The sequence below is a fragment of the Equus przewalskii genome, chromosome 7 (genome assembly GCF_037783145.1).
Source record: "Equus przewalskii isolate Varuska chromosome 7, EquPr2, whole genome shotgun sequence".
NCBI classification, from domain to species: domain Eukaryota; kingdom Metazoa; phylum Chordata; class Mammalia; order Perissodactyla; family Equidae; genus Equus; species Equus przewalskii.
In genome coordinates this window covers 66962045-66986925 of record NC_091837.1, presented here as the reverse complement: position 1 = coordinate 66986925, position 24881 = coordinate 66962045, and the positions used below count along the sequence as shown (strand labels likewise).

Genomic DNA, 24881 nt, shown 5'->3' with positions numbered 1-24881 from the left:
TTCTCATACATCAAGTTCTAAAAAGAAAAAACCAAATCACAGATATTTTTCAGTTCAAAACTAGGAAAGGAAAAAAAATGAGCTCAGGCTATTACAGCTAATTTACAAGTTGCAACTATTTGGATATAGAACTAAAGAGAAAAAACGGTGAGTTTTTCTGAGTAAAGTTACTGAAAAACTATTAAAATAAAGGTCTTGATTGTTTATATATGTAACTCCAAATACGCCATCTATCCCTCCTCTCACAAAACACAGAATTAGGTTTTTTCCAAAACTGCAACTTCATTAAATATTAAAATAATTAACTTTTTTCATACTGAGAAATTAAGTTATAAAGTTGGTAAAATTAATAAATTTTTATTGTAAGGAAATCCAAAAGAAAGCACAATTTTTTAAAAACTGGTTAGTGTTAGCAAAGCTACATATTCCTATTGAAAAATTTCATGCTAATTTAGCTGTTTCTCACAATATTCCTACCAAAGCATAAAAGATAAAACACCAGTATTTCGGGGGCTGGCCCCGTGGCCGAGTGGTTAAGTTCTCACGCTCTACTTCGGCGGCCCAGGGTTTCACCAGTTCGGATCCTGGGTGCAGACATGGCACCGCTCATCAGGCCATGTTGAGGCAGCGTCCCACATGCCACAACTAGAAGGACTCACAACTAAATAAAATATACAACTATATATTTGGGGATTTGAGGAGAAAAAGCAGAAAAACAACAACAACAAAAAGATTGGCAATGTTGTTACCACAGGTGCCAATCTTAAAAATAAAAAACAAAAAACTAGTATTTCCCAGTCCTAGGCAGCACATAAAAACAGATATCACACTGCAAGACTTTCAATCCTGTGATATTTCTTCCCCTTGACACACTCCACCGGTCCTTTAGCATGCTGAATGGCCATTTCTTTTCAGTCCAGGAATGGAAAACAAAGTTAAATTAGTAGTACATTGGCTAACACACTTAGCCACTAGTAACTTAAAAATCCATTCAATATACACCCTTAACAGAGTGACCATTTCATCTGTATCCTCTAGAGTTACCCCTTATATCAGGGTACTGGACAATTTCACTAGATGGTGTCTGCCAGGTTATTACCTCAGGCACTCAGCTTTAAGTTAAAGCTCAAGGTAAAAATTCACTTTTGTAGCAATGAAAAATAGTATTTTTCTCATGCATGATATCAAACTCCAGTCTAATCCTGCTCTCCCTACAGCATCTTGGATAGTACATCAGAGTATATATTTGCTCAAAAATTTATTTATTCTTCCTGCATATAAATCCTATTTAATATTATAATTCACTAAGACGAGCAACAAACTAGTTCATTAAATGACATATGGAAGAATGATGATATAAAAATATTCACGCAGTACATTTATTCATGATCTTCAGAGTGGGGTTAATTACATGATTCCCCCCACTGGAATCAGAAAAGAGTCAACAGTTTTTGTAGGGAATAAATGCTTAACCCAAGGAATTAACTACTTACCTATTTGGATTCTCTTAAGATTCCCTATTTTATATGTTATTTATATTTTTGGCAGGAATAAAAAGCATAAAGATGAGGGTCATTCCTATTATCGTATAAATATGGTTCTATGTTCCCAAAATATGCAACAAAACTCAAACTAAAATTTGTCAAACTCTGCTGCTTTGTTTTGAATATCTAATTTTTTAAAAAGAAACTGTTTACTATCGTAATTTTTAAAACATCATCAAAAGAAACTTACAATGGGCAAAAGCATATTCCCTCTTATACAATTCAAAAAGCAGACAGTTAACACAATTTTGTGATAGATTCAAAGGTTGTTCTGTAATATTCCCATTTTCAGCAAAGTTAATTGGAAAACTGTTATGAATCCTTGGGAATTCTAACATACTGTCAACATTTCAACAAGTCACATAAAAACCAAAGGGCTGCTGTGGCAGTTCTTGGGAATCAGGCATCTGCATGTAAGCACATGATTGGGTGATAGGGGAAATTCTTTGGCCAACTAGTTGCATTTAAGTTCCCTGGGTTCCAGTAGCTGCTTGTTCTCTTCGCCAGTGTCAAGGTGAGTTAGCTTTTCCATCCACACGCAGAACTTCTCCTCTGTCTGCCTCTGCATCTCGGAAAAACAGCTCATGGCCTCTTCTAGGACACTGCCTATGCAGTTCCTATCACATACAGCACCCCTGTCAAGTAATCCTGGAATTTCCCTGGGCGCTCCTTCAGATCCCCCAGCACGACTGAAGTCAGCTTTAAAGACATTGAGGCCATTTGATAAAACATCATTAATTAAGAAAATTGTATTTTTATTAAGACATGCTTATTCAGGAAAATGGTATAAGCATTACTAAGAACAGCCATATAAATATAGCATTGATAAGCAGCATTTAAATTAATTAGCCAAACAAAAGTAATTCCAAGAAAAATAAAATAACATACCACCACCATTTTTCATAGTTTCAATATATCTGCCTGGGAATATGTATTGTTACTATACAACTAACTATTTATCTGTAACAGTGGTTTTCAGCCTTTGCTGAACATAAAAACCTAGAGTGGTTTAACAAATACCAAACCCTAGGCAGGCTCCAAGGCACGGGAGGTCTGTTTTGTTTTGTTTTAAGCTCCCACATGATTTTAATGGACAGCCTTGGTTGAGAACCACTGCATCCTTGAATATTTTCACTGCTTTAACTTTAAAATTTTCAAAGTCATTCTGGCACCTAACTCATAATAAATTAGTATAAAATAATTTTCAACTGATTGATTCTTATCAAATCCTCTTGTTTTAAGTTAAAAAAAACATTTCTTATGGAAAACCACATAAAGGATATACACAATCCACGTGTCTCTCTGGGTCAGCTTTTTAGAAACCCTGGCCTATACATGGTTTTTAAAAGGTATGCCTCAAAAACAAAACCAAAAAAAGTTTGTGGTTTAGTCTGGGATACACTACAAGTCATATCCTCCCCCTCTGGAGAGTACATTAATGGCTCCAAGTTGTCCTGCAGTTAAAAAAAAACCTGTTTCCACACGATCCAGCACTTTCCAAATGTGTGATAGTGTACAGCTATTAATATCCAGCAGAACAGGAGTTTCATAGGATTCCAGTTTAGGATGTGCTCCTCTACATACACTATTTTATCCTTGAACTAGGCCAGATCATCTTTAGTTTGGTCCCATATAGTTTGGGTCTCTAATAAAACTAATTCTACTGAACTCCTCATTTCTTCAGGAAGCTATTAAAAATGTTACCTCCTCAGACCACTCGACTACACTATCTAAAATGGCTTTTCTACCTTATTCCTAGTCAATCTTTATCACTTATATCCTGCTTTATTAACATTTATAGTGCATATTCCTACCTGATAGCATATGATGAACTCATTTATTGTCTGTCTCCTCAAAAAAGATTAAGTTCCATGAGGGCAGGGACTTTTCATTCACTGTTGCGTTCTCAATGTTGCATAGTAGGTGCTCAAATATTTGCTGAATAAATCAATGATTGATGGAATCAATCAATCTTGGCCTTATACCATCTACCTACATTAAGAAGTCTTATAAAGAACAGTCCTATGCAATACTCTGTTGTATTTATCGCAGGGTATTTCTGAAAATGTGGTTCACTTTATCTCATAGTGGCTTTTTATGAAGATGCAAAAGAAAAATTTACCAGGTCTCAGTATCAAGAACAGCAATGTTTCTCCTGGACAATGAGAACTGTTTAATCAGTCATACCACCTCTTTTCAATGCCTAAAAGGATATGGAACAAATTTTTAGCCCAATTCTACCCAGCAAATAAAAACTTTACAAAGTTTATTGTTAACAACTTTCCCTCTAACTTCATCTTATTCCTTTTCCCCTGATTACTTATCCCCTTCTTCATGTTTCAAAAAAATCTTGTTTATATGTAAACTTCCTCAAAAGGGACATATGCTTCCCCAAAGTCTAGTATATTTAGCTTATGGAAAGATTAAACGGAATTTAAAGAATATTACACGTTCTTTAAGCAGTTTATCCCCATTTTAACTGCTGGGTAAACTTAACATACATAGAACAGGAAATGAGACAGCTACTTTGACCTGTTTCAGATTCTGGAATTGCTTATTTTTCAACAGGCATTGAAAAATGGGTATTTAAAAGCTAAATTCAGAAAATGGTGTGAAAATACTTATGCTGGAGACAGCGAGATAAGTTGCAGCATCATAAAGATGACTACCACTGATAAAGACTGACAAGACATTTGGAGGGCTTAAAAACAGGGACCAAACATACATTTGTCAAAACTCATAAAATGTACAACACTAAGAGTGAACCCTAATATAAACTATGAACTCTGAGTGATGATGTTTCCATGTAGGTTCACTGACTGTAACAAATGCACCACTCTGGCGGAGGATGTTGACAGTGGAGAAGCTGAGTATATGTGGGGGAAGGGAGTATATGGGAAATCTCTATACCGTCTGCTCAATTTTGTGTGAACCTAAAACTTCTCTAAAAAATAAAGTCTATTAAAAGAAAAAACAAAAACAAACAGGAACCATATTCTCACCTTAAACACACATATGTCCTTTTATTAATACTAAGATATAACCTACTTTGAGGAAAAAAATATCAAAAGTAAAGCTTATGCTTTTGCTCATACAAAGAATACAGGCACTCACTTTAAGAAATAAGTTAGGAAAAGCAGGCCAAAAATAATTCCTTGGCGCTTTAATATTAGAGATTGCCAAAGGTTACCCCAGTAAGATTTGAAAGCTTCTAAATCTAAGGTAACATTATCCAGACATTGTAGCACAGAGAAAACCACATTTAAACAATGCATACTTTTAAAATAATCACTTAAATGGAGGAGAAGACAAAAGTACTAATTCTTGTTAATTAATATAGAACTGTACTGTGGCTTTTACAACTAATAAGAGTTTTAAAAACTCAACTCCACAGTTCAGAACTTGATACTCATTGGCAGTAACAGAACTTATTTGAACCAGACTACCAGTTTCAGAATGATTTTAGCTATAGGAGACTTAACATATCACTGCTCAGCTGAATAGTTCTCAGCCCTGGCTGGTCACTGTCATCACCTAGGGATCTTTAAAAATGCTGATGCCTCTATTATGCTAAGTGAAATAAGTCAGACAGAGAAAGACAAAACACTGTATGATTTCACTTATATGTGCAATCTAAAAAAACAAAACTCGGGGCCGGCCTGGTGGTGTAGCGGTTAAGTGCACATGTTCTGCTTCAGCAGCCCGGGGTTTGCCGGTTCAGATTCCGGGTGCAGACATGGCACCGCTTGGCACCCCATGCTGTGGCAGGCGTCCCACATATAAAGTAGAGGAAGATGGGCATGGATGTTAGCTCAGGGCCAGTATTCCTCAGCAAAAAGAGGAGGATTGGCAGCAGATGTTAGTTCAGGGCTAATCTTCCTCAAAAAAAACAACTCAGAAACAGTACGTTGGTGGTCGGGCGCTGAGGCTAAGGATGGGATGGGTGAAGGTGATCAAAGGGTGCAAACTTCTAGTGATAGGGTGAATAAGTTTGGGGGATGCCACGTACAGCATGGTGATTGTAGTTAACAATACTGTATTGCATATCTGAAAGTTGCTAAGAGAGCAGATCTTAAAAGTTCTCAACACACAAATTATAACTATGTTAAGTGACAGATGTGTTGACTAATATTATTGTGGCAATCATTTCATAATATACACATAAATGAAATATTCACATTGTACACCTTAAATTTACACAACACTATATGTCAATTATATCTCAAAAAAGCTGGGGAAAAAATGCTGATGTTTGGGTCAGACCCAGAGATTCTGATTTAACTGGTCTGGAGCGGGGCCTGGGCATCATAAGTTTTTGTTGTTGCTTGCTGAGGAAGCTTTGCCCTGAGCTAAAAGCCATGCCAGTCTTCCTCTATTTTTACTATGTGGGCCCCCAGTACAGCATGGCCGCTAACAGAATGGTATAGGCTCACACCCAGGAACCGAACTCAGGCCACTGAAGAGGAGACGCTGAACTTAAAACACCAAGCCACCAGGGCTGGCCCATCATAAATATTAAATACTCCCCAAGTGATTTTAATACACAGCGAGATTGAAAACTGCATGGATCTTACTTGCCTTGTTTGCATTTACTAAGCTGAAAATAGGCAGTTCTCACCTATTTATTCCATTTCAGTATTTTGTTTTCAATATACTTAGTAAGTCTCCTAAATGGCTACCAAAATACAATCAGATTACAAGAGGCTTAAAATGGGGACTTGGGGCTTTTAGTCACTTCATATTCAATCTAGGAAAAGGTCATAAGATTTCCAATGTGGATTTGGGGTCTTCTCCCATGAGTCCCCACTGCTTAAATTAATACTAAATTTTTTCCAAGTAATTCAGTTCCCAAAGTTAAGAATCCTTACAAATCAATAAGAGAAACAAATGTGGCAGGAGGAAAACATGAGAAGAACATCAATAGACTGTTTACCAAAAGAACACAAATGGCCAAATATGATTTTTCAACTTCACTAGTGATCAAAGAAATGCAAATTAACACTAACAATTCTTGCATCTAATCGGCAAGGTTTTTAAAAAAATACTCAATAGGAAGAATATAATACTCAAGTTCCTGGATGGAATAAACTTAATATTCTTAAAAAGCAGTTTGGCAGTGTGTGTAACAGCCTTAAAGTGTTCATACCCTTTCTCATAATAGCAAAAATGAAAAACAGCCCAAAGGATCAACATTAGGGAAGTTATTTTATAGTTAACCAAATTATTCAAAATCCATATATTTTAAGGAGAATATTATGTTTTGGTTAATTGCTAAAAATGCAATGTTAAGAGGGAAATGAAGATAGAAGTATACATAGTATGATAAATTTTGCTATATATTGTGCAAGGCAACATACTGAAATGGTAACAAAAGCAGGATTACAGGTGATTTTAATTGTCTACCTCCCCTTTTTCCTATTTTCAAAAAGGGATTTAGTACTTAAAAAAATTTTTTTTTTTAATTTCCAAGCAAGAGGTAATTGATCAAGCATAAGTCTCTACCTCAGAAAAACTGTGAGGTAAGATGATAGTTTATCATGATGCATTTCAGTGCATAAACGTGTATGGTGAGTAATGGGTGCTGAGATTCTAGCTTCAGTGGGATTGAGCTGTTCTGGCCTGGTCACATGGATTGAGAATTCAGGTGATCTCAGACAGCCATCCTCAACAGCCTTCCTGACATTCTCCAAAATAGACCAATTAGATTTTCTAAATGCAAAACAGCCAAAACAGGGGCCAGCCCTGTGGCCGAGTGGTTAAGTTTGCCCACTCCACTTTGGCGGCCCAGAGTTTCACCAGTTCAGATCTTGGGCGCGGACATGGTACCACTCATCAGGCCATGTTGAGGCGGCATCCCACATGCCACAACTAGAAGGACCTACAACTACAATATACAACTATGTACTGGGGGGCATTTGGGGAGAAAAAGCAGAAAAAAAAAAGAAGATTGGCAACAGTTGTTAGCTCAGGTGCCAATCTTTAAAAAAAAAAAAAAAAAAAACAGCCAAGACAACTGACTCTTACCTACCAAGGTAAGTACTATTTTTGGAACCTCAGTCTGAGTAGGCATTTACAGTCATGCATCCCTTAACGACCAGAATACATTCTGAGAAGTGCATCGTACAAACATCATAGACTTTCACAAACTCAGATGGTATAGCCTACTATACACCTGGGCTCTATGGTACTAATCTTATGGGACCACTGTCATATAATCATCCATTGTTGACCAAAATGCCGTTATGCAGTGCATGACTGTATATGGTGACTATTAAACCACATAAAAGCAGGTCATTTTAGCCAAGACAAGGTGTAGTGACCCTGAGGTTTACTCTATGCTAAATATTTATGAAAAACAACAGTTACTCGAAAAACTTTTCCCCATTGCCCATGTACACTGGTGCACGTGAGTCTCTTCACAGAATTAATTTCTCGAACTGAATGAAGTCTGATGTCCATTATTCATATTCACTAAAAACAAAATTCCATGCAAGAGCAGACTCTACAGATCTAATCTCAAAGTGATTTTATAGAGAAACTGCCCCCACCCCCGGAGAAATAATGCTCTAATCATAAAACTGCAAAGAGTGATTAATAGCCAAAAGATCATCTACGAAGATAAACGAGACATTTGCTAAGAGCCTTGAATACTCAAGACCACCATATAGTATTTTTACATTAATATTCACTACAAAATACTCTATTTTTGCTCATCTGCAAGTCCCCCAAATGAAAGAACTGCCAGAATTATCTTGATATGATACCTCCAGATTCTTAAAACAGTAATATTTTTCAAAAACTTCGAAAGAATGATCTAGTATGCATACTAACCTGCCCATCAGTTAACTCTTAACTATAAAAAAAAAAACTTCACAAACATCCGTTGCCCAGATATCAAGTTCAACTATTAACATGCACTATGTAAGTCTGCATCATTAGTTATTTTCACTCTTTAAAAGAAAATGCATTAATTATTAAATTACTCAGCATAAAAGAACATTTAGCATAATTCCTTCAAATTTTAAGCTGCTGCCAAACAAAAGCTTATAAATAAAGCATTTTCTGAATGACTAAATTTGTTGTACCTTGATGAAAGAGTATAGCAAGAATCTTAGTTTTAACTTTTCCTCTTGGTTTCCATTCTGTGTAAACAGCTGGATTCAAATTTCAACATCCAAGAGATTCTCTGTTAGGCACATCCCATTTAAGTTCACCTGAATATCCATGCCATTGCACTCAAGTCAGTTCATAATTTATCCTGTCTTTACAATTTATAAAACTTTTCAACAACTGTCCTTGCTATAAGGGTGAATATACCCCCCCTTCCCCACAATCATAACGTGACTGAGGAAAAAGTGAGGTACACATAATTATTACATTAAAAATGCACAATGTCACAATTTTTCAGGGGTAACAACATGGACAGTTGAAATGAACTTGCTAATATTTAAACTTAGGCTATTCCATCTTTCCTGCTTTGCACAATTCCAGGGAAGACCACTCACCCTTGTCTTAATGTGAACAGCATTTCCTGAAACTGTGTAGTGCACAACCTAGGTAGTCATAAATAATGGTCTTGCACCTTACCTACCATTTAATTCTCCATGATTACCTTAGAAAACTCAACATATTTTCAAAAGCCACAAACTTACTAAATGAACAACAAAAACTAAATTATAGATTCAGATAATTTACTTCAGTTCTTCAGTTGGTATACAATTCAGAATAGACAAGAAACTGACCACTGGTGTTTTTGAAGTTTTAAACACTAGTCTAGGTAATCAATTAGCAAAGAAGTCTGGAAAATATGAACAAGGCACACCTAACTTACGTAAGCCATACAGGGAGAGAGCCCATGAAGACATTTCTCATGCCACTTCTACAATGGGGTCTATCTTCAAAGAGCATTTTGTTCACCCACCTTATTATCCCTTTCCATAAAAAGGCAAAGTACTGGGGTTACATAAATTTAGTGAGTGGAATTAAGCACTCTATCAAGAGATCCATCATGATCTTGATTAACAGATTAGAAGAGGACATAAAATGCATGAACAAACAATTTTACAGGTATTAATAAAGCTTTCTTAAAAATATTATTAAATGTAAAACTGAAATATACCTAGAACCTGCCTTACAACAACCCCAAAGTCTGCTTTTCTCATGCATTCAACTGATGAGCTTCAATTCAATCCCCTCCCCAGGAATTTCAACACAAGGAACTACCAAAGGAATTCAACAGATATTAAAACTGTAAGCATTTCTAATGACTGTTAAAAACACATATTTAATACACTATGTGCATGAGACTTTCATTATTATACTGTGAACACCTATAAAGTGCTTTAAAATCAGTTTTTCTGTTAAGTTTATATAAGTTTGGTTAGCTATAAATTTAATTAACCAATATGATTTTTCTTGAAATAGTCTTTGTATATCAGCAATATGCTGTCTTCATGTGTAGAAACAGAAACCTTTCAGAAAACTAGGAGGAAAAAAGTCACCCATAAAACTCTGAAAACCAAAACTTCCCCCTCTTTAATGTAGCAATAAACAATGCTGTCATGGTCTATTAAATACCATGTAGTTTACAGAATGTTCCTAATCGTAAGAATTTCTTTAATAATGAGATTCATCAATTAAGAACCATTCAGAACTCATCTTTCTTCCACTATGAAATCTCAAGACTGCCTTTGTAGTACACAGTACCAGACATGATAATATGGAGAAAGCAGATATGTCAAACATGTAATAAATTACAGACCCTTATATCAATGAGAGCTGGAACAAGCAGATTTCCATCAAACTTTTTAAAGCTTGGGGGACTAAGGGGGAAATTTTGCAAAAAAATGTCTTTTTCAATGAGAGTGACAACTTAGAATAGAAAAATGTGCAACAAGGATAACTAGCTTATCATGCAATGAATGAGGGGAAAACATAAAACATACTGTTTTAGGAGGATAGTTATTAGAAAACTTGAACAAAAGATAGAACATGTTATTTCAGACACCATAAGCTCAAGTGCACTGCCTATATAATAAAGCAAAGTGCCTATTCCTGAGGAGAAAGTACTTAGTAATAATGCTGAACAGTGAGTATTAAATCTAAGTAGCGCTAAAAAGGCAATGATCGGAGTTCAGATAACGTGTTACAGAGAAAGAGACTCATGAGGAATTCCATTACTTAAAAATAATCTTGTCCCTATCATTAACCATTTAAATATTTTTTTGCCGATGTGCTAAAGTGCACTGGAAACCTCAGAACAGGTTTTTTAAATTGGCCATGTCTTGTTAATACACTGCAGTCTTCAAATTTACACAGAGCTGCAGGTCTCCTGGACTTTTTCAAGTGTCACTCATCTAACTGGGCCTGACAGTCAAGAAACGCCATCAGGTACTCTACAGTCAGTTTAAAAAACATCCTCTACCTGGTATCTCTGCCGTGATTGTCTTGCTGCTCCCTGAAACCTCTTCATCATCATCGGATGAGCTCGTGCTTGAGTCACAAGTCAGGTCACTATCACTGGTACTACTGTCCTGCAACAGGTTATATTTCTTCCGTGCAGCAGCCTCCCGTTTCTGCCTCAGTAGCCTGATTCTCTCCTTGTGCTTCTGGCTTCGATGACCTTTAACCTTGGCAACTCGGCCATTCTGCTTATCACTGGATTGCCGGTTTTTCTTGGCAGCCATAGTGGATGTTTCACTTTCAGATCGGGACCGCCGAGACTTGCGCCCAACTGTGGCACCAGATACTCCAGAAGGGTCTCCTTCTACTGCTGTTTCTGCCTGGGAGGGTTCATTCTCTTCTGCAGAAGACAACGTATCTGAATCAGCCAGGTGACCACTAGAGGAAGGGGAAAGCATGCAGTGATTAGAGGAGTCACTCTCATAAACTCGGCCAGTTGTCGGCTTATCACTCTCTGTGGATGCTAACTGAGACTCAGAAGAGTCTCTTCTCAGTTCCATCAACAAGCAGGGCATTGAAGAAAGAACTGTAGAATCCACTACAGCATCTTTCTGAACTTGAGCTTCCAGTTCTACAGATCCATCTTCCTCCTTAGCTGTCTCTTTTTCAGATGTTTTTGGTGGGACTTCAGACTCAATGAGTTCTTCAACTTTTCCCACTGCCTCCTCCATCTTCATTTCAGACTTTCAAGTTAAATCATAGAGCAGAGTCTAGGAAACTATGTCAAAGAAGCAACAGGAAAGCAACCTGTACAAAAATACACAAAATCAATAAACAGAAATGGCAGATTATTTAATCAATACAACATGCCTACCTTTCTAAGTGGGTGGCAAAAGTTACCATGATGCAGGCCTTTAAAATATGTTATCTATTATCTGCTTGAACAATAATCAAATTCAAAGGACTTAGTACTATCAAAAAACTATACACAGCTACTAAAAATGGCACAATATTAATCCTCTATTACTCAACTAGCAAGGCCAGCAAGGAACCAAACATGGATTTCAACTTTAAAACTTTAAGTGTTCAAGAAAGGGATCCTCAAAACTCTGATATAGTTAATATGTATGTTTTGACTTTAATATAAATGAAAAAGAATGCTTCAAAAAAACTGGTCCAGAAAACAAGTTAACTGGAATGATCACTTTTACACTCAAATCCTCAAAGAAAGGAGGCAAAAGGGGAAGTTACAATGGAGTAACATCAAATGCACACTTAGTTAAAAAAAAAAAATTTCAACTACATGCATTTGACAAATGAGCAACCAAAGTTACTATATGCATTAAACCTCTCTGCCATTCTTCTCACTAGGAGTTGCTCTAGAGGGGACATTAAGACGAAAGGCCTGAATCTGCTGTTCCCTCAGTCCTTAGTTCCCACATACCTCTCATCATGATGAATGTGAGTCTAGGGTTTAAATATGTGTTTTGTTTCATAAACAATAGCCACTAAATACTGATCAGCTGCTTTGTGAACCCAGAAAATCTAGTACACTGTATTCTATGAATGACTTAAGGGGTTTAAGAGAAAACACCCTACACACATTTTCCACCTTATATGCTAACTTTAGAACCTAACATCCTTCCCCATCTGTGTATGCTACAACTCCACTTAATAATGGAGAAAGAGGACATAATCTTTAACCACAAGAGTTGTGACCTATACAGTCCAAACTTCATTAACTGGTAGCTTTTAAGAGGATGCTAAGAATCTGCAAGGCAAGTAAATACCTCACCCTGTGCATGCGATGTTAAAGAAGGCAATTATCATGATGTCTCATAGGTCACAGACAGACACGAGCATTAAGCTAGATGGTATGCTAGTCAGGTGCAACAAGCCATCCCCATCATTTCACTCCATCAAGTTACTTAATAGTTCAATATATGGTAGACAGCAACCAGAAGATATGTGAAAAGTCCTTTTATTGATCTGATATGCCAAGACCACTTTTTGCTTACTATAAATATGAATATTCTATATACCTGTTTTGTTTTTCATGGCCCTGTTCTGAGCTGCATTATAAAACAGGCATTCTGATGAAGTTTCTTTAAAATGTTCTGAAAACCAGAATATTCATGGCCACTGAAAACATTTATTAATTTAAAACAATCTTAGGTGTAGCCTATTTCACAAGTATATTTGCATCATTGCCAATTTTTTAGTTAAATGAAAATAAGCATAAGTGTAACACCATTCCAAAAGGAATGTAACACCTCTGAAAGCCAACAGAGGGAGTAAAAGTTAAACCAACAAACTGCCAGTGTCATAAATGAAGGATGCTGGCAAGAGAAACAAGAAATAAAATATTTATAGATATGAAATACCCCCAGATATGAGGAACAAACTCAAGATTTTCTGAGAATAAAAATGAGAGTTGATTCTTCTGTAGAAAATGTTATATATTCTGGAATAAAGATTTTTCTTAAAGCTGAAACATCTGAGAAATATGCTCAAACGAAATTAATATCAGCTACAAAGCACAAGCATCAAAAGTCTCAAACTAGGGCCGGTCCCAGGGCCAAGTGGTTAAGTTCGCACACTCTGCTTCAGCGGCCCAGGGTTTCACAGGTTTGGATTCCGGGCACAGACCTAGCACTGCACATCAAGCCATGCTGAGGTGGCATCCCACAGAGCAGAACCAGAAGGACCTGCAACTGGAATATACAACTATATACTGGGAGGCTTTGGGGAAAAGAAGAAGAAAAAAGACTGGCAATAGATGTCGGCTCAGGTGCCAATCTTTAAAAAAAAAGTCTCAATTTTTGAAAGCAGAAGGTACCGGACCTTTTCAAAGTACATAACATAACTTCAGGTTGAAAAGTAAATTTGTTAAATTGACCATAAAACTCTTGTTTCTTCAGTAAATAAATTGTATGGGTAGCATAAATGAATCTAGACAGTTTTTCCTTGTAAGAAAGCATGAGAATAACAATAGCCTTCCATATGACACATCAATCATCTTTCATTTCAAGTTCCTTACATCTAAGTGTTAACTGAGATTTACAATGATTACTGCTGCCTAAAAAAGCACAGTATTGTAGTCAAATCACTTAAATGGGCCCAGATTAATCACAAACACTGGTATCAACCATAAATAGGACACCAGTTAGTTCACGGTTAAGTCCATACAATGTAGCCATAAAGAATGAAAGAGTTCTTTATATATTGATATGGAGCAATTTTAATACATAATGTTAAATGAACAAAAAAGCTATATTAGGCCATTTGTGTAAATAAAAAACAAAATTATATTTATATATGAGTTTGTCTGTAGATGCAAAGAATCTCTAGGAGGATAGTTAAGAAAATGGTAATACCAGCTGCCCTGGCAAGGAAAGAGTGAATGAGGGAAGGGGAGTCAAAGACTTTCTACTGTATGTAGTTTTGTACCTCTTGATTTTTGCATCACGTACAAGTATTATCTATTTAAAAATCCATTCTAACATAAAACTCTACTGAAAAGTCTTCTGAGAAAAAGGAGCTGTGTATTTTCTGCTCTTGGCACCAATAACTACTCAGGTCAAATTTAGTCAGTGAATTCTATTAGAATTTCCCCTCTGTAGTGGAATTTTGTTATAATTCATAAAACACAAGAGAAAAAAATGTCACAGGAACTGGAAATACAAGCTCTGACAAAACTCCCTGCAGTGGAATAAAAATGAAGTACCCCAAACACAGGGGAAAAAGATGTCGTATGTACAGATCAATCTTCCCAAACAACCAGATTATTTACTGCATATATTGGTTTTGGTCAGGGGATAAAAAGTGGATTTTTCTGAATTACAAGGCCTTTCTGAGAGAACTGGATGACGACATAAGGAGATGGAAAGACATTCCATGTACATGGATTGGAAGAATAAACATAGTTAAAATGTCCATTCTACCTAAAGCAATCTACAGATTCAACGCCATCCCAATCAGAATCCCAATGACATTCTTTACAGAATTAGAACAAAGAATCCTAAAATTCATATGGGGCAACAAAAGACCCCGAATTGCTAAAGCAATCCTGAGAAAAAAGAACAAAACGGGAGGCATCACAATCCCTGACTTCAAAACATACTACAAAGCTACAGTAATCAAAACAGCATGGTACTGGTACAAAAACAGGTGCACAGATCAATGGAACAAAATTGAAAGCCCAGAAATAAAACCACACATCTATGGACAGCTTATCTTTGACAAAGGAGCTGAGGGCATACAATGGAGAAAAGAAAGTCTTTTCAACAAATGGTGCTGGGAAAACTGGAAAGCCACATGTAAAAGAATGAAAATTGACCATTCTTTTTCACCATTCACCAAAATAAACTCAAAATGGATTAAAGACCTAAAGGTGAGACCTGAAACCATAAGGCTTGTGGAAGAAAACGTAGGCAGTACACTCTTTGACATCAGTATTAAAAGGATCTTTTCGGACACCATGCCTTCTCAGAGAAGGGAAACAATAGAAAGAATAAACAAATGCGACTTCATCAGATTAAAGAGCTTCTTCAAGGCAAATGAAAACAGGATTGAAACAAAAAAACAACCCACTAACTGGGAAAAAATATTTCCAAGTCATATATCTGACAAAGGCTTAATATCCTTAATATATAAAGAACTCTCACAACTCAATCACAAAACATCAAACAACCCAATCAAAAAATGGGCTGGAGACATGAACACACATTTCTCCAAAGCAGATATACTGATGGCCAATAGGCACATGAAAAGATGCTTATCATCACTGATCATCAGGGAAACGCAAATCAAAACTACACTAAGATATCACCTTACACCCGTTAGAATGACAAAAATATCTAAAACTAACAGCAACAAATGTTGGAGAGGTTGCGGAGAAAAAGGAACCCTCATACACTGCTGGTGGGAATGCAAACTGGTGCAGCCACTATGGAAAACAGTATGGAGATTCCTCAAAAAACTAAAAATAGAACTACCATACGATCCAGCCATCCCACTACTGGGTATTTATCCAAAGAGCCTGAAGTCAGCAATCCCAAAAGTCCTGTGCACCCCAATGTTTATTGCAGCACTGTTTACAATAGCCAAGACGTGGAAGCAACCTAAGTGCCCATCAACAGACGAACGGATAAAGAAGATGTGGTACATATATACAATGGAATACTACTCAGCTGCAAAACAGAACAAAATCATTCCATTTGCAATAACATGGATGGACCTTGAGAGAATTATGTTAAGTGAAATAAGCCAGCAAGAGAAAGATAATCTGTGTATGACTCCACTCATATGAGGAATTTAAAACTATGGACCAAGAACAGTTTAGTGGATACCAGGGGAAAGGTGGGGTGGGGGGTGGGCATAAAGGGTGAAGTGGTGCACCTACAACATGACTGACAAACATTAATGTACAAGTGAAATTTCACAAGATTGTAACCTATCAATAACTCAATAAAAAATAAAATAAAATAAAATAAAAATGGATTTTTCTGGTAGAGGTAGTCAAAAGTACATGGCAGTAGAAAATGATAAAATTATCAGATGGGAGTTGCATTTTGTAAATGGGATAAAAGGCTCTCAACCCTCTGGTTTAATGCTCAAAGTGAATTTACAATGAAAGTACTACACATACCACACATGGCATTTATCCTATTGGAAAGCATTTTCCCCCAGGCTATTCTTCCCTCCCACCTAAAGGCAATCCTCTTCTATATGAATATTACAGCTCATCCCCCTCTCATCTCCCTAGAACCTTACACTGATTATTCCTTGGCACTCGTCCACCTCTCACACTCAACTGAACTGTTCATTCGTTTGCTCATTCCTTCATTCATTCAAAAAAATCCTCCTTCTACCTATCATCTCAATCTCACATCTCCTCTTGCAGGTACCGAATCTTCCTTCACAGCCAATCTTATTAGGAGAGTTGTCTAAACTCCCTGCCTCTATTTCCTTACCTCTCACACTCCCTCTCAACCCCAATCCCATATCACATCTGCTTCTATTAAACCAGTAAAACAGTTCTTACCAGGGTCATTAATGATCCCCATCTCTCTAAATCCAACATCGTTTGGCCCTCATCTTACCTACTGCCTAAGCAGCTTTCTTTACCTAACCACTCTCTCTCCTCCTTAAACTAATGTCTTTGTTTGGATTCCAGGTTTCCCTATTTTTCTGGCTGCTCCTTCTCACCCTACTTTATAGGCTTAATTCTTCTACACCAAACCTCAGGCATTAGTCCTAGGACCACGTCTTTTTCCCAACCACAACAGTGACCTCTTCTACACCCAGTTTCCAATACCATCCCTATACTAGTAATTTTGTTTCTCCATCTCAGACCTTCTCTGAGGTCTATCCCAGTCCACCCAAATAGCCATCTGACATCTCCATTTAGATTTCCTAAGGGCACCACAATCTCCTCATGCCCAAAACCAAATTAGTCATCTCTGAACTATCCTACTCTGCTCCTTCTTGAGTTTTCCCTAGCTCAGTAAATAGCACCACTATTATCTCAGTTGCTCATGTCAAAAACCTGAGGGTTATTCTTGACAATGCCTCCTCCTTTACTCACTGCATCCCATCATTCACTAACTCCTATCAATCCTACCTCCTTAGATTTCTAGCCTGTCCACTATTCTCCAGCTCCACGGTCAACCACTCTAAACACAACCTCCATCATTTATTTTTAAATGGAATGATTGACAATCATCTCCTGTCTCTCCATAGTCAGTCTTGCTCCTACCCACCAACCTGTTCTCCATACAGCAGGCAGAACAATATTTTTACAAGGCAAATATGACATGGTTATATGAGAAAGTTTTTTTTTTAGATCCCACATACAGAGCATTTCTTAAATGTCCTATAAGGTTGAGATGGAGGGAATGACTGAGAGGAGAGTAGTTAAAGGCAAATTGAGCTCTATATGATGTTTTTCTCTCCCCCTCAAAGAAAAGGGGGGGGTAATATGCAACAATTAAAAAAACAAAAACAGGCTGTCAATTCTGGACAATGAAAATGCAGGATTTGTTTTATTAGTCCTTGTACTCATTAAGAAACTAAGATGACAGAAGATGAGGACAGGTAGAAGAGTTAAACCATTGGAAGGAAGCAGTATACTGACCCCCACCTGAAGAGACAGGGAAGTGGAAAGTGTAAGGCTGAATGAGGCTACTGTGAAAATCTGGAGTGAGCGTGTTTCATGTCAGACTTCCTTGGTCAGCAAAGCTTAAGGCAAGGTGAAAAAGGAGGCAGGTTTGGGGGTTTGTGAAAAATGGAAATGGGTTATACCATTTGCTACCGAAAATCTGAAGGAGAATAAAACTGCTAAGTACAATAATTTACATGGAGTCAAAAAATACCAACTCACAATCTCAATTTCCAAGCTATTAACACAAACTTAACAGGAGGAAAATGTGATTGCTCTCCCCTGCTTCAAACCTCTGCCCACTTCTCCAGTTTCAATCTTAGACCACTCATATGCTAGCTCTCTCTAGCTACAAAAAAAGGTCATATAAACAATTTTTTCAGATCTCTGACCTTTCACATTCATTTTGTGCTGCTCTTTTGTTGGCTACTCTTTGCAGATAGCAGAATAAATATTATTTCCTTGGGGTGGCCTTTGGTATCTTACAGGCTAATAAGATTCTTGTTATATACAGATTACACACCTATTTTCCTTCATGATACTTTACATTACTGTAGTTAAATAACTGTGTTATTGTTTAAAGTCCATCTCCCATACATAAGGACATATAAAGGCTTAAAGGAAAAGAACAGAAAATTATATAACCAACTCCCCTCTAGCTGATTTATCTCTATGATTAACAGGTAAAACAGACCGTAAGGCAAAAATTATTATCAAAACAAAAGGTGTCATTCTAATCTTGCATGGCCCAATGATAAACGTAATGGGAATCTGTGGAAGTTCTCTTCTGAATGTAAATTTCTCTAGGAAGAAGAAAGCAAGGTCATCAGTTATGAATGAGGTGGTGGTGAGGGTGATCGGAGGACCAGGTGTGAAACAGCAGTGAGAAAGTGAAGAAACTACAGAAGTACAGTATATGATTTCCAGACAATAATAAGAGCACACTTTAAGGGTTGCAGCCATGAACTTAAAGTGTGACTGGTACACACAGGTGTATTGTTCTCCTTTCAAGTTCGGCTGTCTAAGTCCAACTGCAGAAGACATAGAAATTGGATTTAACCAGAATTGTTTTGCCCAGCAATTAGAACAAAGCAAGAAAGAAGCAAGAGAATGTGCAACAAAATGATTTTAATGATCACATCAAGAAGGTACAAGGCAGTGAACACGTGGTAGGACCGATGAAATGGACATACCAGTGGAGTCAGGGTACTGTAGAGTGAGCTGGAAAGACAGACGGTGGTAATCCAAAAGTGCTGTGAATGAAACTGAAACTAAGCTATTAGTAACTGACAAGATCTAACAGAGTGCTCCTCAAAGTATTACCCCTGAATGACAGCCTGCAATGAGAGAAGTATAGAAATTAAGAGTAACTGATTAGAAACTTACAGCAATTTCATATTGTCGTGACAACCAAACAGCACTTCAATTTCCTAGTAATAGATTTTGACTGTATTTTGCCCAAAAGAATCCACCAATGATGAATTGGAAATAAAAATATACTGGTCCTTCACAACAGACAGTGTGAGAAGTAACAATTAGAATATGACTATGAAAGCAAGTGGCTGAGGTAGGGTAGAGAACAAAATCATTAAGGAAGAGTTCACAGAACTGAGTGGGCAGTCTCAGAGGATCATCTATGTGTATACTGAAAACACCAAGAATTAAGACAAGACTAACAAAGGACAAAATGACAAGAAGCAAGGAACAAAAATTGTCACAATATAAAGGGGTCAGTGATCAAAACATGACAGCAATATGGGGATAAATGGAAGAGAAAAATTATCTGAAAAGTACTAATGAGGAACAAGGAAATCATTTACCCCTCCTTCTCCAGGCCAGAGGATAAGGACTACAGGAGAAAAAAAAAACACAACCACCTCTCGCAAGGTGAAGCAGTGCCCACGGGAAAGCCAGGTTGCTATTAGTATAAGAAAGTAAAGGAAAAATTCAGAGAGGAGGTTGAGAATATTGATGATTTTGCTGATGATGACCCAGAGAGCAACCTGGAAGGGTGCTGGAGATGGAGTGGAGGGAACAGAACAGGGAATGTGCAGTGCTTTCTGGAGATTAGAGTGCAGGAAATAAAAGGTGACTTAGTAGTTTGGAGCTTCTTGTGACGACATTCACACACAAAAACTTACGTAAAGCACTCATATATTTTCTTTTCCATCTCTATATTTGAAAACTTTAGTGCTTGTCATGACTCAGTAAATTGATTACACAACTAATAGGTGGCAACCTGAAGCTTGAAAAACACTGTCTACAGAAACACATGTGTCATAGCAGCACTGATTTTGTGATAGACAAAACAAAAACAAAACATCTAACCGACAGTGGAATGGAAAAATAAATTGTGGTAAACTCCTGCAAAGAAAGAGCATACAGCAGTGAAAACAAATAAAGGACAAGTACTTCAACACAGATGAATATCAAAAACAATGGTAAGCAAAAAAATAAAAAAAGAAACTGCAAAAGAATTTACAGTATGAGTTGTATAGAAAATTCAAAATCAGACAAAATGAAATGACATAGTATATATGAAAGCTTAGTTGTACAGTAAAACTGCTTTAAAAAGCAAGGAAATAGTTACCAGACTGTCAGGACAGTGGTTATCTCTGAATGGAGGAGATGTGATAGATTACGAGTATGTAGGGTTTCTGAAGTATTGGCAGAGCAAGACTTCTGGTTATGGGCAAGTGAGAGGGTCAGCAAATCTTCTCCCCAAAATGTAACTACAAAGCAAGACAAAATTGACAAAAATAGCCATTTTCCAGTGCTCTGGAAATAGGTCAAAAGTTTACACAACCCTGAGTGTTAATACTTGCAAACCTGCAGAATTTTGATTAAGAACAGTGGGAGTCTGTGGTGCTCTTGCCTGGGGCTGCAACCATTTCCCCTCACCTCCCAGTTTAGTAGGTTCTGCCTATTGAGGTGAGGCAGGCCCTGAGAATCTGCCAGTTGCACTTACAAAGGGGTCTCATTCAATTTGGAGTGGTTGGCCACATCTTTCTCCAGGGGCATTGTAAGACCAAGTGGCAACCTCTGCAGTAAGCCATCAGGATAGTCAAGGGTTCTACTAGCCTGTGGATGTGGACACGAATGGGTTAAGCATATTCTCGGCTGAGGCTGCATGATTATGCAGAGATGCCAAAAGGCCCAACAGAAAGTAAAAGCCCAGGCAGACTTGAAAATGGCCTGAACTTTAAAATGCGCTCCCCATAAGCAGAGAACAAAAATCCTTACTGGCAGGTGTTTGAGTACTTCTGTCCAAGCACTGGCTAACCAGTAAGCTATGCTAGAAAGGACAAGAGCAACCACCAGAAAGCCAGGCTTAATATTTAAAAGAGGAAGAAAAAAAAAAACAGCAGAGACATAAGCAACAACACACTGCAGGAAAACAGATTTCTCAGATTTATCCCAGTTATCAAAACAAAGAAACAGGAATGACACTTTCAAAAGGAAAAATAATCAGAATCCACAGTAAATATATTACCTAAAATGTCCAGTTTTCAATAAAAAAATCAAGGACTTTTGAAGAAACAGGAAATGTAACCTATACACAGGAGATAAAAAAGGAGTCACTAGAAAAATGAATGTCCTCAGATGTTAGACTTAGCAAAGACATCAAAAGAGGCATTTTAAATGCTCAAAGAACTAAAGAAAAATATGTTTTAAAAATTCAAGTATGATAACAATAAACTGACATATAGAGAATCTCAATAAGGAGATAAAAAGTATTAAAAGAGGACCAAATGGACATTCTATAGCTGAAAAGTACAAAAATTGAAAGGAAAAATTCACTAGAAGGGTTCAACAGGTTCAAGATAGCAGAATAAATACTCAGTGAACATAATGATAGGCCAATAGAAATTGCATGGTCTAAAGAATAGAGAGAAAAAAAATTAAAGAAAAATAAACAGAACCTCAGAAACTTATGGGACAACATCAAGAATACCAACACATGTATAATAGGAATCCAAGAAGGGGAGTGAGAAAGAGGCAGAAAAAATATTTGAAAAAATAATAGCCCAAAATCTCCTCTGAATTCGATGAGAAACATTAATCCATACATCCAAGAAGCTCAAAAAACCTCAAGTAGGATAAACAGAGATCCATAGACACATCATAGCCAAACAAGTGAAAAAGACAGAGAAAAATCTAGAAAGCAGTAAAAGAAAAATAATTCATCATACACAAGGAAACCACAAAGATTTAACAGTTGATCTCTAATCTGAAACACTAGAGGTCAAAAGGTAGTGGAATGACATTCAAAGTGCTGGGGGGAAACAAAAACTATTAACTAAGAATTCTATATCCAACAAAACTATTCTTTCAAAATGAGGGCAAAAGAAAAATCCCCAGATAGGGGACAGCCCAGTGGTGCAGTGCTTAAGTTCGCACATTCCACTTAGGCGGCCCGGGGTTTGCCAGTTCAGATCCCGGGTGCAGACATGGCACTGTTTGGCAAGCCATGCTGTGGTAGGCGTCCCACATATAAAGTGAAGGAAGATGGGTATGGATATTAGCTCAGGGCCAGTCTTCCTCAAAAAAGAGGAGAATTGGAAGCAGATGTTAGCTCAGGGCTAACCTTCCTCAAAAAAAAAAAAAATTCCCACGTAAACAAAGACTAAGATTTCACTGGTAGCAGACCTACTTTATAAGAAATAAAAAAGGAAACTATTTAGGCTGAAAGGAAATGATACCATATTGTGACTCAAATCCATAAAAAGAAATGCAGACAACAAAAAGTGATAAATATGTAAATTAACATAAAAGACTAAATAATTTTTATTTCTTCTCAATCTCCTTTCAAAAAGCTTAAGGTTGTACAAAGCAATAATTGTAACATTGTTTGCTAGGTTTATAAAACACAAAGATACCATATATACATAAATAATAGCCTAAAAGAGAGGGAGGAGATGGAGCTCTCTCATACTGGAGCAATGTTTCTATATTTTATTGGAATTAAGTAAGTATCAATTAAAAAAAAAACAAACTGTGATAAATGAAGACACAGAGGTAATCCCCAGAGCAACCACTAAGAAAATAATTCAAAAAATGTAGTTAAAAAACTAACCCCCAGGGCCAGCTCTGTGGCCTAGTGGTTAAATCCAGTACAAGCTGCTTTGGTGGCCCGGGTTCAGTTCCCAGGCACGGACCTACTCCACTCATCAGTGGTCACGGTATGGCAGTGACCCACATACAAAATAGAGGAAGACTGGCACAGATATTAGCTCAGGGTGAATCTTCCTCAGCAAAAAACCCCAAAAACTAACCCCCAAAAAAGGCAATAAAGGAGGTACAGAGGAACAACAAAAAATGAGACATTAGAAAATAAATAACAAAATGGCAAATATAAATCCAACCATATTAATAAACATATTAAATATGAACAGCCTAAACACTCCCATCAAAAGGCAGAAATTGTCAGACTGTATGAAAAAGATCCAAGTGTATGAAGTCTATGAGAAACATACCTTACATTCAAAGATAAAATAGGTTGAAAGAAAAGAACAGAAAAAGATACAATAGGTTGAAAGAAAAGAATGGAAAAAGACATAATATGCAAAGAGCAACCACAGGAGAGCTGAAATGTCTATTATCAACATCAGACAGGGGCCAGCCCAGTGGCTGAATGGTTAAGCTCACACGCTCTGCTTCAGTGGCCCAGGGTTTTGCTGGTTCAGATCCTGGGCATGGACCTAGCACTGCTCATCAAGCCATGCTGAGGCAGCATCCCACATAGCAGAGCCAGAAGGACCTACAACCAGAATATACCACTATGTACTGGGGGGGTTTTGGGGAGAAGAAGAAGTAGGAAAAAGGACGATTGGCAACAGATGTTAGCTCAGGTGCCAATGTTTAAAAAAAAAATCAGAAAAAATAGACTTTAAGACAAGAAATATTACTAGAGACAAAGAGGGACATTTCATAATAATACAAAAGTTACTATATCAGGAAAATCTAAAAATTATAAATGTATACATATTTATAAATATATATGCATTTAACAAAGGCTCAAAATACATGAAGCAAAAACTAACAGAATGGAAAGGAGACAATTCAATACTAATAGTTGCAGATTTCAATTCCTCATTCTAAATGGATAAAACTCGACAGAAAATGAGCAAAAATATAGAAGACTTGGACATTATCAACCAACTCAACCCATATGATATATACAGAACACTCCACTCCTTTGATGGTTACTGGCATATATATACAACCGGGTAGAGGGCAACCCCAATTAAGATGTGTACTATAAGAAGAGCAAAAAGAGAAATAATCAACTTTGATTTGAACTAGATAATGCTCATAGGAACACAAGTTCCCAAGAAAAGAAATATAGAAATAGAGATTTGGACATTATCAATATAAGTAGAGGTGGAAGCTGAATATATCAGCCCATCCAGGAAGAAAGCATAGCGTGAACAGAGAATAGACTTTAACAGACTTTTTATAAATGTGAACCAGTTGCTTTAGTGTATAAACTGGTAGGTAAAAAATTATCCTCAGAGAAAAAAGAAGATATAAAAATATCCATAAAATACACACAGAGAAGAAAGTATGTTTTCTTGCAAAATATTCTTAGATGTTTAACAACTTCCTATAGACTTAGAATTGTGAGAAAGGACCATGATTAAAGGAGTCTTACCTAAGAGTAACCACTACAGAAAACCCTCCTGAGGGTTCTGACGCAGCAATGGATAAAATCTTTAAGCACTCAGCCTAAGAAAGGCTTGCCTTTTACACCTTTCAATTTTACCCCTTGT

At 37.0% G+C, this 24881-nt stretch overlaps 1 protein-coding gene across 5 annotated transcripts in view; it reads right to left on the bottom strand.

The window, feature by feature from the left end:
* The window catches only part of ARK2N (arkadia (RNF111) N-terminal like PKA signaling regulator 2N), a 76662-nt gene that overhangs the window by 32757 nt on the left and 19024 nt on the right, over positions 1-24881 (bottom strand). For all 5 annotated transcript variants that reach the window (XM_070627586.1, XM_008534503.2, XM_008534501.2 and 2 more), the window contains exon 2: positions 10969-11753. In XM_070627586.1, the coding sequence (XP_070483687.1) occupies positions 10969-11683 (715 nt within the window). In that variant the 5' untranslated portion in view covers positions 11684-11753. The remainder of the gene's footprint in view (positions 1-10968; positions 11754-24881) is intronic.